The sequence below is a fragment of the Anguilla anguilla genome, chromosome 17 (genome assembly GCF_013347855.1).
Source record: "Anguilla anguilla isolate fAngAng1 chromosome 17, fAngAng1.pri, whole genome shotgun sequence".
NCBI lineage: Eukaryota > Metazoa > Chordata > Actinopteri > Anguilliformes > Anguillidae > Anguilla > Anguilla anguilla.
Window position 1 is genome coordinate 17,284,166 of NC_049217.1, and position 15,426 is coordinate 17,299,591.

The window sequence follows — 15,426 nt, forward strand, 5'->3', positions numbered from 1 at the left end:
TTGATTAGTTAAAAGCACGTTAAAATCTAATAAATCTGGGAAAAACAGTGGTTGGCTCCTCTAGTAATGTCTTTGTTTAAAACTAAAAGAAACATAAGCACATTAATACACAAAAGGAAACTTTACAAGAAACATTTTACAAAACATATGCAATGTAAAAGTAAATAATATTAGACACTGAAGACGACTTAGGCCGAAACTGTCAGGGTTCTGTGTCTCCCCCCCCTTGTTGTTCTCTGTTGGGCCGCCAGATGGCGGCACCTCTGCTTTTTGTTCTGTTAATTGTTTTATTGGTTCTTATTATCTAATTATTAGTTGCGTTTTGTCTCGTGCTCCCCTCCCTCTCTGTGGCTTGATTGTTCATCGTGCCCTCCTGTGTCTCGTCTGCGTCTTTCTATTTAAGTCTCCCTCTCCCCAGACTCAGGCGCTGGATTCTTTTGGTTTGCTACCCGTTTGGTTTGTTACCTGCCTGCCTGTTTGTTTCTGTACCTGTTTTGCTGTTACCTGTTTGCTACCTGCCTGCCTGCCTGCCTGTTTGTTTGTCGCCTGTTGCCTGTTCCCTGCCTGCCCTGTTTTCCCTCGTTTTTGTATTTTTGTATTTTTGTTTTCTTGTATATTTTTGAGGATTTCTGTTTGTGATTTTTGCCCTGCAAGTCCCTTTTGTTTCCCTGTTCTCTGTTTTATTAAAGTCTTGTTTCCCCATTTTTGGAACCTCTGTTTTTACTCTGCTTTTGGGTCCATCCCGTACCCACTCCTGACAGAAACATGTCTGTCTATTTTCATGTTCGCAAATAAAATCTAAACAAGTATGAAGAAGTCTTAATAATAATAATCTATATTTATAAAGAACCATGTTAATATTGTATTAAAGGGACTAAAAACCTATTTATAAACATCTCCGTTCTGCTTGAGCATACCTTATTTGTTGGCTGATATGCCTAAGCAATCACTTCAAGTTTTAGTCCCTCACCAAACATGAAGAATCTAACAACACCTTTTTGACAATTATTTAACAAATCTTTAATTTCCATACTATGAGCTAAAAGAACGGACTGGACCCTCCCAAACCCTTGGTGATGCAATTGCCAATTGCGCGTCGTCCTGTGGAGCTACCTGCCACAGTCAGCACTGACACACATGAGCCATCTTCTCAGGATCCAGCATTTATTTCCCAGCCAAATGGCACCACCCACTGGTCAGTTGTTTTGTTTAATATAAAGGTTATGAAGTGCGGCAGGGTGGTGCAGTGAATAATGCTGTCGCATCCCAGCGAGAAGGTACAGAGTTCGAATCCCAATCGAGGGCCTTTCTGTTGTGGAGTTTCCACGGTCTCCTTGTGTCCGTGTAGGTTTCCTCCGGGTACTCCGGCTTTCTCCCAAAGACACACAGATACCACACACCCCCCCCCTCCCCCCCCCAAGAGGGTGACGCTCTCTTCAGAAGGATTGTGGTGAGACCTTACCCTCATATCATGAATATATTCAGTCCACAAGAGGGCACTCCAGGATAAGGACTTCAATGTTGGAAACGTGAGTTAGATGCAAATAAAGCCGAAAATACGCAATATAATCTGGGTGTCAGAGGGATGCATAATTTGCTTACATGTCCTAGCCGAATCTCCCGCCACAGCCCAGACCAGCCCCCACCTCTGGGTAATATAGACAAAGTACTGAGGAACCGGATTCATTTTCAATCTTGGCTTCAACTAGCTTTGCTTATTTTATTTTTTCTTTATATTTCATTCTTCAAAAGTTAGATACAATTGTTTTGCCCTGACATAACATAAAGATGTTTTGCTTAAGATCTGATTCTGCAGCATGAAGAATATGCACATGGTTGGAACAATGCAGAATAAGCAATGTATATAGCTTTGACATAAAACAACACACACACACACACACACACACACACATTGCACAGTTGCATGAAAGGGGGCTCTTGTCCTTGGAATCAAGTGTTAGCTACAGACATTATACTCCTAAGATTTAGTTAGGTAACTTGTGTGACAGGGTCTTTAAGATTCCTTCAAGTAATTTCAACTGAATATTTTTTTCAAAATCTTTGCAACATTCTAACTACCTTGTTAGCAGACTGGCAGGCTAGGTATTATTTTTAATTGCAGTTATTCTTGCAAGCATAGATAATATGCCTTTTCTAGTAAGCTAGCAAACTAGCAAGCACTACAGCTGGTTGCTAGCTGTGTCAATTCTGTTATCTAGTTTATACAGATACTGCACTTGTAGCTGAAAGAGGAGAAGGAAATTGACATAATTTGGTTGTAATTAATCCTTTATTAAGAACACCACAGTCAGGAACAGTCAGCATAAATGAGCTATAGATATGAACGATGCGCTTTGCCGTTATTTGAATAAAACAATTTAGCATTTTCCCCATTTTCCCACTTTCCCCACCGTGGGTTGTCATTTTCTTTTGGAAATGTGCTGAGTCACTTTTTCAAGAATAACATTACGAACTTAGGCCCTACTAGCTGCTTCATACACATCTTCTAAACACCATTAAAACAGACACTGCTGCTCATGTGGCTCACTCACTGCCTTAATGTTAGTTAAGGAGCAAGATAAGTCATTTGACGTTAGTTATGCAGTAGGATATCATTTAAAATAGCATTTTTTAAAACAACAGTTAACAGTATTAAAACCTTATTACATTAAACGAATAAAAAAACTGTACATTTAAAAACTTAGTAAACTTTTTTAAGTCTTTAAATAAATTGCCATCGAAATATAAGTTATACCTTTGCCCTTATAAATAAGCTTTTCATCACTTAGATGCTCTTTAAGAAACAGCTTTTCATGCTTTCCTTTAATAATGAATACATGCAATCCAACGTGCATCTCCACCTTTGTCTTTATCCAGTCACAAAATGCATTTCACAACCTGCTCTTAATATTACATTCAACAAGGAAGTCTTTTCGTCAGGTCTGCCTCAAGGACAGTAATCTGAAGTATTTTCCCCTTAGAATTTGCCAAAACCAATAATTTCACAGCTGTTCCTTAAAAAATTTCTTCCAGGGTAGCATGTCCCTGGATCCCCCAGGGTTGCAATTCTGGAGATTTATGTATTTCAACACCCCCCAATATTCAAACTAAAGTTACGCCCTTGGTCTGCCAAGTTTTGATCATATATCTAAGAGTTTTGATATATATTTTCATCCTCAGAGTATTCGTTTTCAGTAGGCTCCCTGCAATTCACATAGTCAGCTTCACTTCCAGAGTCTTCATCCCCTATCCCATCTTCATAATCATTTCCGGTGAGTGTTTCTACATTCTCGTAGTCTTGCTCATCCTCTTCCTCACTGGCCTTTCCTTTGGGAAAGTAGGGATTCATTGGACCTGAAGCAAAATGTGCGTTAGACTCTGTATAATGTAGACCAGTTAGTTACTCATACTCAATGCAATCAATGAGATGGGCTGGAATCACAGATCACACACAAATTAGTTTGATTCCTTATTGCCACTTTCATGATGCAAAGTGATACAATCTATGTTCAAGTAAGCATTACAAGATGTTAATGATAATGGGAATGTGATTGAACAGTTATATAAATTATTTTATATTAAGCTATTTATATGAAAAGAGCTTTCATTTCTACATGGTGAAACAAAAATGTTTAAATGATACCCTTCAATAAGAAGCTGAGAATCTTTAAGCATATGCAAATTTGAACACAAATATAAAATTGGGGACTACAGAGCCAAATGTAGGTTAGATGTACGTGTTGCTCTGTAATGAGGTACTGACGTGCATTGCTCGCTGTCTTCGCAACTTGGGTGCGTCCTGAGCTGTGTCTTCTCTTCCAGAACAGCAGGAAGAGGACGAGTGGCACCAGTACCAGCAGCAGTCCTCCTGACGCTCCTAACACGATTGGCAGGATCAGGGAAGCTGAGGAAGAGGAGAACCCATGTGAATCACGGGGCTGTTCTTGAGGATCGTATCCCGTTAGAATTCCCATATGACGGCACTCATTTGTACCACGTCTATGTTTTAGCATATAGCGTTCATTTCAGGTGTTTTATTATCGAAATCCAGAAGGGCACTGCAAAGAAAATCCCCAGTGTTAAACAGCAAATCGATCAAAAAATATATTCCAACAGAGTATACTAAAGATACTAATAGTGCACATATTGTCCCAGTTGGACAATACAGATCAAGTAATTTTTTGTAATTGCACGGATAGGCTCTCGCTCAATTATGTTCATTTAAATATACAGGAAGATGACACATTGACACCTTTGGCCCCTTACCTGTGACGGTGAGAGGCAGCAGCGGGCTGGCAGGAGAGCTGAATTTGCGTCCAGACACTGTGGTCTCATAAACACAGCTGTAGTTCCCCTGGTGGGAAAGCTCTGCAGCAGAAAATATGAAGGAGGCAGAATGATTGGCAGCAGCCTGAGCCTCAGTCAGATTGGACCCTGTGAAGCTGAGGTGGAAGGAGCCTCCTGGGTACTGTGGCACAGTGGAGCAGGTGATGGTGAAGCTGTGGCCCTCGATCACCTCTGGCCCCTGGGGGCCCCCGGTCACCTCCCCTGTAGGAGAGCTGAGGACGATGGCAGGTTGCTGTAGGACCACTGGAAAAGAATAGGAATTCCGAGAGAAATGCATCAACATGAAAATGTGTGTGCAAACCTACAATTATGATCGCTTCAAGTGATTGTGTTTTCTTTTATTTGTTCTGTCTTCCATTAAGTCTTCCTATACAATAAACACATAGGTAGAGATATTTCCTTTCCTTCCTGTTTGTGCTGAATTAACACTGGATATTTTACTGAACATGTAAAAGACATCACTCACCGACGCTGATGGCAATGGAGTTACTGTGGGAAGAGCGGAGGGTCTGGTTGCCCTGGACTGCGTACAGGCAGGTGTAGCTGCCCTGGTGGGAGGAGTCCACGTTGTTCACGCCCATTTCCACACTGGTCCCTCTGGACTCTGATTTGCGGGCCAGGGGACTCCCAGCGCCCCCTCTGTGTAAGCGAAACTCAACAGGAGCGCAGAGGTCAGCCGGGGCGACGCAGCGAAAACGAACCTCCTCTCCAGACGAGAGTGCTGAATGAGGAGAGCTTAGGGACAGGGTGGGCTGGGACATGCCACCTAGTGTATCTAGTGTATCAAAAAAAGATTAAATAGCATTTTAAATCCTCAAGTAGCTACTTCACTGGCACAAGCAACTATGCAAAGAATGTTTATACGGCACGGACTCCATATTGTTTCTAACAATTACATTACTGAGAGATAAAGGGCAAATATATTTGGTACCGTATGTGTGTATATTTACTAAGTTTTCAATACCGCCACTGGACCCCTGAAAATCTACTTACATTTCAGGCCTAAAATGATTAAAGCTGCCTCCACATTGAATTGGTATCAAACAAAATGAATAAATACCTAAAAACCTGGAAACTGTTACCCTTAACTTTTACCCTTATCTTTTATCTGAATGTACATTTCCCACGCAGTGTGCAAAATGTTTACTGTTACCACTTCAAAGGTTAGTTTACTAGTGATGTCACACATTTGTCTTAGTCTTCCAGATGTACTGTAGAACATGCGTTTCCCTCACCAGAGCAGACAGCACCTGCATCCTCCCAGTGACCACAGTAGTGATTTCTGAACCCTCTGTGTGAGCACTGTGAGAGTGAAGATTCACTGCCTGAACAGCCAACATCGTCCATCCAAATTGTTCCATTCCCCTGGCCAAACTGGGCTACACCTGGAGCAGACAGAGCTGTACCACAGCCCAGCTCTCTGCACACCACTGCAGCATCATTCTTATCCCAGGCATCATCACACACGGTTCCCCACTGGTTTTTGTGATAGACCTCCACTCTTCCAGAGCACTTGCATCGCCCACCGACCAGTCTGATCGGGAGACCTAATAGCGGAGAAGAAAATATTGATCATGACTCAGTTTGTCTCCTCAGTTTTAATTATCGCATCAAAGATTTGAACGAGAAGCAATTCAGTCCATTTTAATATGTAATGTTAATTTCCAATACTTTGCATGAAATTAGCATTTCTTCCTTTTTATTTCATTCAAGAACCAGACTCTTGATACACAATGGCTTTTGATATATTCAGTCATATTAACTCAATTGTAATGTAGTGGCATGCATCTGGTACGTGTCTGTGTGTGTGTTTGTGTGAACTCATTGACTGATGAGTTCATGTAGTGCTTTAAAAAAAATTAAATGTCATGTCAGCATGTCAACATATTACAGTCAGCCATGAATTTTGAGTTAATCCAGTTGACTGGAAAAACATGCAGTCTATATGTAAATTTCATATACAGTCCTTTATTTATTCAGATTTATTTATGTAAAAGTAATTAGTGATAAATGTATTTTGAAGCAAACATTCCTTAGGGTGCCATTCTATCTCTTAAATATACTTCACAGATTCTGTTCAGTAAAAGGGTAATCTGTACCTCAGTAAGACTTTTTTTTTTTTAAATGAAGCTGTCCTTGATTGCTATTCAGAGAAAAACACTTATAGTTCCTGTGACATTTCTTTGAGTGCCATCTCGTTAAATTTATCAGATATTTAACAATGGTACTTACCTGACAAATTTGTAAATTGCAAAGGAAATATACTGGCATGGATTCAATCACCATTTATCCTTAACTTTGAGTCTGAATTAAATGCAGGTTAACAATTTCTTCATAAAAACAGTTCAGCAAGTTCAGCAATGACCAAAATCAATTGAATTGAAGAAACAAACACTTGCATTCATTTTTAAGCCAAAGTTAAGGATACATTTTGATTGAATACAAGCCACAGTCTATGTGAGGTAGTAAACCCACAATATATTAAAATATCAAAGGAAGATGCTAAAAATGTATCAACTGTTATGGTACAATGGCAATGTAATAATTAAACTGTACAAAAAAGTTCCTAAAAAGATACCACCCCAGTGAATAAACAATGCTTTTCACTGGGGTGGTACTCGAGAGGTAAGCCCTGCCCATGGCTTTAATCATTCATATACCTTTTTTGCTAGTAAAAGGTGCTTATTTGTACCCAAACAAAGGACCATTATACCTTTTAGGGTACGCTTGGGAAGTTTGTTCCTTAAAAAACAAACATACACCTCTACTGTACCTTTATTCCTGAGAGTTTAAAATATTATTATTGGGAATTAATAAACTTGATATCAGCACTATTAATTGGTCTGAATTTAGTGATGTCATCCTCCAAACAAGTATTTCAGTCTAAGACATAGTAAGTCCCTCACCAGAGCAGACAGCACCTGCATCCTCCCCGTGATTACAGTCGTGTTTTCCCAACCCTCTGTGTGAGCACTGTGAGAGTGAAGATTCACTGCCTGAACAGCCAACATCGTCCATCCAAATTGTTCCAGTCCCCTGGCCAAACTGGGCTTTACTTGGAGCAGACAGAGCTGTACCACAGCCCAGCTCTCTGCACACCACTGCAGCATCATTCATATCCCAGGCATCATCACACACGGTTCCCCACTGTTGTTCGTGATAGACCTCCACTCTTCCAGAGCAATTGCCATTCCCACCGACCAGTCTGATCTGAACTCCATCTAAAAGTCACAGAGAGGAACAGAGCAACTGACTGCCAATAATCAGGAAAATTGGACATCTTCAGGTGAGATCTAATTAATTTAACAAAATGAGGCTGCAACTTTAAATTCTTTATAAGTAAAGAGACTCCACTTACCTGCTGGCAAACTGACATGCAGAAATTGACCTGTTGGAATGAAACAAGGAAAATTGCAGCAATATATATATATATATATATATAGAGAGAGAGAGAATTTTTTCATTATTTTTTTTTACATGAATTCTGATCTCTTCAATTGAATAATAATGCAACAAGCCTTTTCTTTTCTTATATACTTATATTTTGGTGAGTGTAGGAGCCTAAATGCAGTAAATGATCTGACTAATTAGCACAGAATAATTTAAGTTTGTATGTAAAACTACAGTAATTTATGATTGGTTGATTCAGAAAATATTTTGATTTAGTATTTACGTGTTGATGTATTTACACAGTTCATATTTACAATGATGCAATAAGTTAATTTGATTTGTTGTGCTTAAAATGTGTGTGGATAATTTAAAATGCATAAAAGCTCATTTACAATTACTTTTGCAACATTTGGAGATGGGATATTGAGACCGTTGCATCCAAGTAGCTATTTGCATATTTAATTGTTTTTTGGCGCGTCTTGCATGAAAAAAGTTTTTGGGGCAGTAATTTCCGGTTAGTCAAATCCAAGGAGAGAGTAGAGTCATACGGTCTTTTGACCTCTCTCTCTGTTTTTCTCTCTCATTTTGAGAATTCTCTCTCGTGAATTTAATTGGAATGCACAATCGATCTGTACATATGAAGAATCATTGTTTTGACAGTTTGTTTTATTGAACATTTTGATTTTTTACAGCGTGGTCCTGTGGATTTATCGTTGTGGATTTAAACAAGGGGAATTGAGAGCGTCAATTTAAGGCTTCACTGAATGGAAACCAACAGTGAGAACAAATATTCTTCAATATAATTAGGTATTACTGTGTTATTGGCCTCCTCTGTTATTTTTTAAAAATGTGATTAGAATCTCAACCAATTCATCTCAACCAACTACAGTTTTTGCCAATTCCACAGAAAAGTATTGGCCTGGTTTTTATTTGCTCTGGATCCGAACCTTCCTTCTGTGATAAAAAGATATTAGCAGTTGATCTGGTCAACCCTATCTGCTAGGTTTTAATAGTCTATCTATATCCTTATATGTTGCTATGGTGTGTTGCTGTGGGATGATTCATTTTCTATTTATCATACATTGGCACTTAAAAGGTTCCTCTTTTCTTGAAATGTGCAAAATGAACTGTTCTCATATGAAAACGAAATTCACACACTTGTAGTGCATTCTCACAATAGCCATTTTCAGATTCATTACATTTTAATGAATGTTAAACCTGATGAACATAGATAAAGCAGACAATAACATCATGCACATAATACATTTGCAGACTGGTTAAAAGAACTTCATCAAAAACTCAGTCCAGAATATGTAAAATGTCATTTAATGTACATCTTAAAATATAACCAATAAAACTCAGACATGTGACGGAGTGGGGGTTTTGGGAGACCAACCGCGAACGAACAGGGTTCTTTAAGCTATTCACCAGAGGTAAATAACCACAAAGTCTCAAGAGACAAAAGGACAGGGGGGAAAAAAGAACGAAAAGAAAAATACTCCTCAGGGAGAGTATCCCAAAGAAAAGCTCTAAGCAACCCACGTACTGGGTAACAAACAAAAGCTTAAGGAGTAAGAGTATAACAAAAACGGTCTGAAAAAGTTGGAGAACGAGAACTTCAAGAAGCCCTCACACAGAGGACTGTCAAAAGAATCACTAGCGAGAGTAGTAGAAATCAGCAAGGACGTAGTACTAACTTGTAGCCCACAATCCACTAACCTCTAAGTTCAGTTCCGCAGTAACTCTTCACGTAAAACAAAGGACGCAGAAGAGGAACTGATCTAGTACTGAACAAAACTAAACCACTTACCAAACAGACCACGTTACCAGCTTTCGTGTAACGCAAGTGACACTAAAGCAAAGCTTGTCAGCTTGCTAAGGGTTTAAATAGAGAGCCAACAGGTGCAACTACTTAAAGGGGATTTGCACGCGTATAATTCAATCAAGGAAAAGAAGAAAACTAAATGGCCGTAATAACTAAAGAAAAGGCGCAGAAAAACCAATGGCCGTAATAACTGAAGAAAAGGCGCAATATGAAGAAAAGAAATGGTGGTATCAGCTAAAACCATGACAAGACAGTTTTAAAACTCAAAGACAGTTTTCTCATTTTTAGTCTCATGTTTAGTTTAATTTCAGTACATGAAAATGTTTTTTTTCACAGTTAACTTTTTGTTTTAGTTTCAGTTCACGATAACCAGTAGTGAGGATTCAGTGAAATTTGCCTGGGCCGACTTCATGGAATGAGGTCCGACAACACACTGACAGTGCCTAATATCAGGATCTACAAATATCAGTTTACATGTGCAGAGCAGGCTGAGTAGAACTACTGAAAACTGCAGCTTGATGCTGTAATTCTTCTGTGCCATATGAGATATTTATTTATGGGGCGACATAGCTCAGGAGGTAAGACCGATTGTCTGGCAGTCGAAGGGTTGCCGGTTCAAACCCCGCCCTGGGCATGTCGAAGTGTCCTTGAGCAAGACACCTATCCCCTAACCCCTAACTGCTCAGGCGAATGAGAGGCATCAATTGTAAAGCGCTTTGGATAAAAGCGCTATATAAATGCAGTCCATTTACCATTTATTTTGCTGATAATAGCAAAATCCTCATTTTGTGCAGTGTTTAAGGATTCTGCTAACTTTAGATCATTATTGAAGACCAATGATAAATTACATGTAAATTAAACATAAATGTACTTGAGTGTTAAAGCGGCTAATGCCTGTTGTGCATACGGTATTTCCCAGAAGTAAAGTTCTCACACATTGTAGGAAAGGAAATGAAACTCACCAAATGCCATGAGAACAATTCCCAGCATCCTGGCCTTTACGGTATCTCCCAAAGGAACGTCACAATATAAACTGAATCAATGCACAAAGGAGCACAAAAAATGAAGCATAAGAGAGCACGGTCTTTTAAAAGAAAAAGAACGGGAGAGTTGCATATGCTTGTTCTCTTGATGTATTTTTAGGTAATAGTTTTATTTCCGCAATTGCCTTTGAGTGAGGGAGGTCGGGGAGTGAGTGACAGAGCACAATGTAAAGGAAGAGGAAACCACACTCCCCATGAGAACCCAACTCATGAGAGGTTTTAGGGGCATGTTTTAGTGACAGTAAATACATTTATGTTAACTAAAGAGAGAGAAATGTAAATGTATGCTAAAAGGCTAAAATGATTTCTTTTGTACATACAAATGCCTCATCTTTAAAAAAAAAAAATTTCTTGCAGTGTAACTCACCGTTTGTTGGGTAATTCATTACTTAGATGATGGATTTTTCATTACTGATGATGCCCTTGTAGATTACATTGATTGTTGGTAAGGTGTCACCTTTAAGTAGAATTATGAGGATACAAAATATTACATGAGTATGCTGTGCTATATCTGCGCAGTCACATTATATAGTCGACCTACTCAAATGAGAACTGGAGAGTGAATGCCCAATTCTATGGGGCGACATAGCTCAGGAGGTAAGACCGATTGTCTGGCAGTTGGAGGGTTGCCGGTTCAAACCCCGCCCTGGGCGTGTCGAAGTGTCCTTGAGCAAGACACCTAACCCCTGACCCCTAACTGCTCTGGTGAATGAAAGGCATCAATTGTAAAGCGCTTTGGATAAAAGCGCTATAAAAATGCAGTCCATTTACAATTCCGAATTTGTTTATCAGATTCTAATTTTTCAAACTGACTGTTCATTTTCATTTATGTAAGCAACCCATTATGAAATGAACCTGTGGCTTGGTGAGAGACGTAAAACTAACTTTGCCGATGTACCTCCAGATGGGCAGGAGATGCTCATCAGTACCATTCCTGTCTTTGATCCATTCCCATTTGAGTGGCGCACATGAGTCATATGCAAGTCGCATGGCTACATGCAGTATCCGATTTATTTCACATGCACAAACTGGAACTTTTTTGCTGTTCTCACTGTTCCATAACCATGCAAACCGTGTCACATATGAGGGAAAATATCAGAATTGCAGTCTGAATGTAGCCTGTGACTGCTCTAGAAATCTGAGGATATTCTATATTCTTTGGACTCAACGTGTTGCTGTAAGGGAGGGTAGTCCTGTTGTAGGGCAGTTCACAGAAGTCTGCCTCTTTTCAGACCCTCAAAGTAAAACAGACCGTTTATTGTGCTGACAGGGAGTCAGAAATTGTGATGAAGAGACGATGCTCATTTGCAAAACAGCCGATTGGATCAGCATTGTGAACTTTAGGTTCTCCATAATACAATGTGACCATGTTTTGTATTATTGGAAAACTGATGTCATGGCGAACAAGTTGGTGTCTTTGGTGGTGGGCTGCTGACTAAAGAGCTTGATGCCTATGAGTCAGCACCCAGCTAGATGCAGAGGTTAACCCAGTGTGAAATGCTTACAGAAGTGGTGCAAGCAGGATCATTGATCTATACTGTTTTGCCATGATTGTGTCTTTATTCGATGATTTTGTCTTTTGCATTAATCATTTTGTATATAAGGGGAAACGTGCATTAGTTTGGGGAGACTCATCAACACGGTCTCCTGCACGTATTTACGCCATTTATGCGTATAGCCATTTCACCACTCATGTGTTGCACCATTGTATATTGTCATTATTAATGAATACACAGAATAATAAACTGCATTCATTTCAACCTGACATTCCTCTTTGACTCTTAACACTGTACACCCAGCAGTTTTAAGGTCCTAACATACACATAGAACTCACATAGCAGGATATCTGCATACTGTAGCCACTTGCCTATACACTAGTGTTGTAGCAGGATACACAATTGTTTTACACAAACAGATTTTATATTTGTGATCAAATTTGCATATGGTTAAAGATTCTCAGCTTTTTATTAAAGGGTATCATTTAAACATTTTTGTTTCACCATGTAGAAATGAAAGCTCTTTTCATACAAATAGCTTATTATAAAATAGTTAATGTAACTGTTCTGGGAAAAACAGTGGTTGGCTGCTCTAGTAATGTCTTTGTTTAAAACTAAAAGAAACATAAGCACATTAATATACAAAAGGAAACTTTACAAGAAACATTTTACAAAACATATGCAATGTAAAAGTAAATAATATTAGACACTGAAGACGACTTAGGCCGAAACATGTCTGTCTATTTTCATGTTCGCAAATAAAATCTAAACAAGTATGAAGAAGTCTTAAGTTGCCAAGGGATTCATTTTTTGATCACTTTCGTTATATGAGAGTGCGCACTCCCGTTTCTCTTTATGAAAGTAAATAATATACCTTGCTAGACTGGAACACCGTACCCTCCCCCAGTCGGAGACATGCAGGTGACTAGAATCTATATTCATAAAGAACCATGTTAATATTGTATTAAAGGGACTAAAAACCTATTTATAAACATCTCCGTTCTGCTTGAGCATACCTTGTTTCTTGGCTGATATGCCTAGGCAATCACTCCAAGTTTTAGTCCCTCACCAAATATGAAAAACAACACATTTTTAACAATTATTTAACAAATCTTTCATTTCCATACTATGAGCTAAAAGAAATATTTCATGGTTCTACAGTTTCACTATTAAAATCATGCTTTTAAACATTTTTCAAAAGGGAGCTTACCAAATCAAACACCAGACAAAGGCTGGCCTCAGCTGCTCTCTCAGGTGTGTCTCAGTGCAGGAAGAAAGGCCCAGCTGAGCTTCCTGCCCCTTTTTTTTATAAACTCTGCCCCCATGCCTGGGTCTTAGTGCTAGACTATCTGTTACCTTCCCTTCCACACTTACACTGTCCAGGATGCAGTAAGACTACTGGAAAAGATAAGGAATAAATCCTGAAAGAAATGCAGTAACATAAAAACATATATCCACATATATAGGCCTTAACACTTGTAGCTCCTTTTCCTTAACAGAAAAAAAACAGTTTCTGTATGGAGAATTAAAGGATTGATTAAAAACCCTTTTATCATATGCACAATTTGAAAGGCTGATGAAAAATCCAGAAGTGGAGGTGGCAGACCATATCTCTCTGAGTGACCCTGGGAGGATAAACGCACAACCTTATTGCTCTGTTGTGATGGAACTAGTGGCACACCCTGGCACAGTCTGCATTCAATACTAGACTGTGTGGCCCATCCACGTGCAAGAACAGTACACTAATGAGCTGCTTAGTCGCTTGTCTTGATAAAGTAATGTTTCAGTACATGGATAGTCCCCATGGTTTCGTATAAAATTCAGACAGGTTTCGTCTGTCTGAAACCACTTGTGAAGCAATGAAGTGGCATTCCGGGGAACACAGTTGCATTTCATTAGAGCTAGCTGTAACTGTGGGGTGGTGCGTGTAGATAATTTTTAAAAATATCATTACATAGCTTTTATTATTGTAAGCTAGGAACAATAGCCTGCACATGTTCACCAGTATCTGCTTAGCTCTGTAATATATGGCATGACCTGCCTGATGCAAGATGGCACCACTCCTTACACATCTATTTCACCGTAATTTAACAACAGATAACCGTCAATCATGCAGCTTTTCAATCAAAATGCCTGGAGAAATTGTTTGAGAAGGCCGGTGTTACATCGAAATCTGTGACCGCGGATATAACTAAATCACTAAATGTTACACTGTGCATGCAGGCACAAATACATTTTTAGAAACAATTTATAGTTAATTTCATAAAATGTAGCAATAATTAAAATAAAACCGTTGTTTCTAAAACTTTTTTTAACTTAATTTACTTTCTACTGACAGATACCATGTGTGGGGTGGTTAGTATGATCCACCAATGTTGCTCTTTCTCCATAGGAAGCAATAACAATCAGCGATTACATGCACTGGACAGGGAGCGATGGCAATCCAATGTTTAGGAGTAGTATACGCCGTCTACGTAAACGCTCTTCTTCATGCCCGTTTTCGACAACACACGCATGCAGAAAATGTGCAACAGCGGCCTCTGCGGTCACAGATTTCGGTGTAAAACACCGGCAAAGCTCATTCATTGCATTGACTTCAGCCCACACACCCTCACCTTACTGTATGTGTCCTGATGCATTGGGGGGATCAACACAAAACAAACAACAAAATTTAATCATTGCGTTGCTAATAAATAAATGATCTGAACCGCAAAATATGGCAGTTTGTGGCATCAAAACTGTATCTTATGTCCCCATCCCAGCAGTAAACGTATGGAATAGAGTGTTACGGTTTGTAGTAATAAAACTCGTAAGTACGTTCGTATTTAATGGGTTCCCTTGTCAGATTTCCAATTATTTTTCCCATAGGGATTTCGTTTTCTGCCGAAAGGTCTGTGTTTAATGTAAGCCTAAGCTTTTCACGGTTTTCTACGAGGATATCTCAACCGTGGATTTCGGAGCTGTTATGTGTTTAAAAAGTAAGTTGCTGAAACTGCAACGGCTGTCGCGTGCAGGCGGCTAGTATGGAAACTTGACCGGCGGTTACCAGAAATGGGAACGTTGTTGTAGTTTCAATACAGCAACTCGTTAGCAACTTACTTTTTAAAAGCATCTAACGGCTTCACAATGCTCGGTTGAGAAAGTAATGCGTGTAATTTATCTCGTAGAATAAAACTCAAAAGTCTTTAAACTTACGTTAAGCACAGACCTTAGTTTTGGCAAAAAACGAAATCCCAATGGGGAAAAAAGCATTGTAAATCTGCCGAGGTTGGCCTACAAAAAGACGTCATCACTCATACACTCATTTTGTGATTGGTCGAAGACT

At 39.2% G+C, this 15,426-nt stretch overlaps 1 protein-coding gene across 1 annotated transcript in view; it reads right to left on the reverse strand.

Annotated features, from left to right (window-relative positions):
- The window catches only part of LOC118217115 (flocculation protein FLO11-like), a 59,048-nt gene extending 45,861 nt beyond the window's left edge, over positions 1-13,187 (reverse strand). Inside the window, exons 1-6 of the mRNA XM_035398924.1 lie at positions 12,976-13,187; positions 10,525-10,595; positions 7,706-7,735; positions 7,254-7,568; positions 4,814-5,122; positions 4,267-4,590 (exon numbers count right to left, since the gene is read on the reverse strand). Coding sequence (XP_035254815.1) covers positions 4,267-4,590; positions 4,814-5,122; positions 7,254-7,568; positions 7,706-7,735; positions 10,525-10,595; positions 12,976-13,043 — 1,117 coding nt within the window. The 5' untranslated portion in view covers positions 13,044-13,187. The remainder of the gene's footprint in view (positions 1-4,266; positions 4,591-4,813; positions 5,123-7,253; positions 7,569-7,705; positions 7,736-10,524; positions 10,596-12,975) is intronic.
- Positions 13,188-15,426: the final 2,239 nt, after the last annotated feature.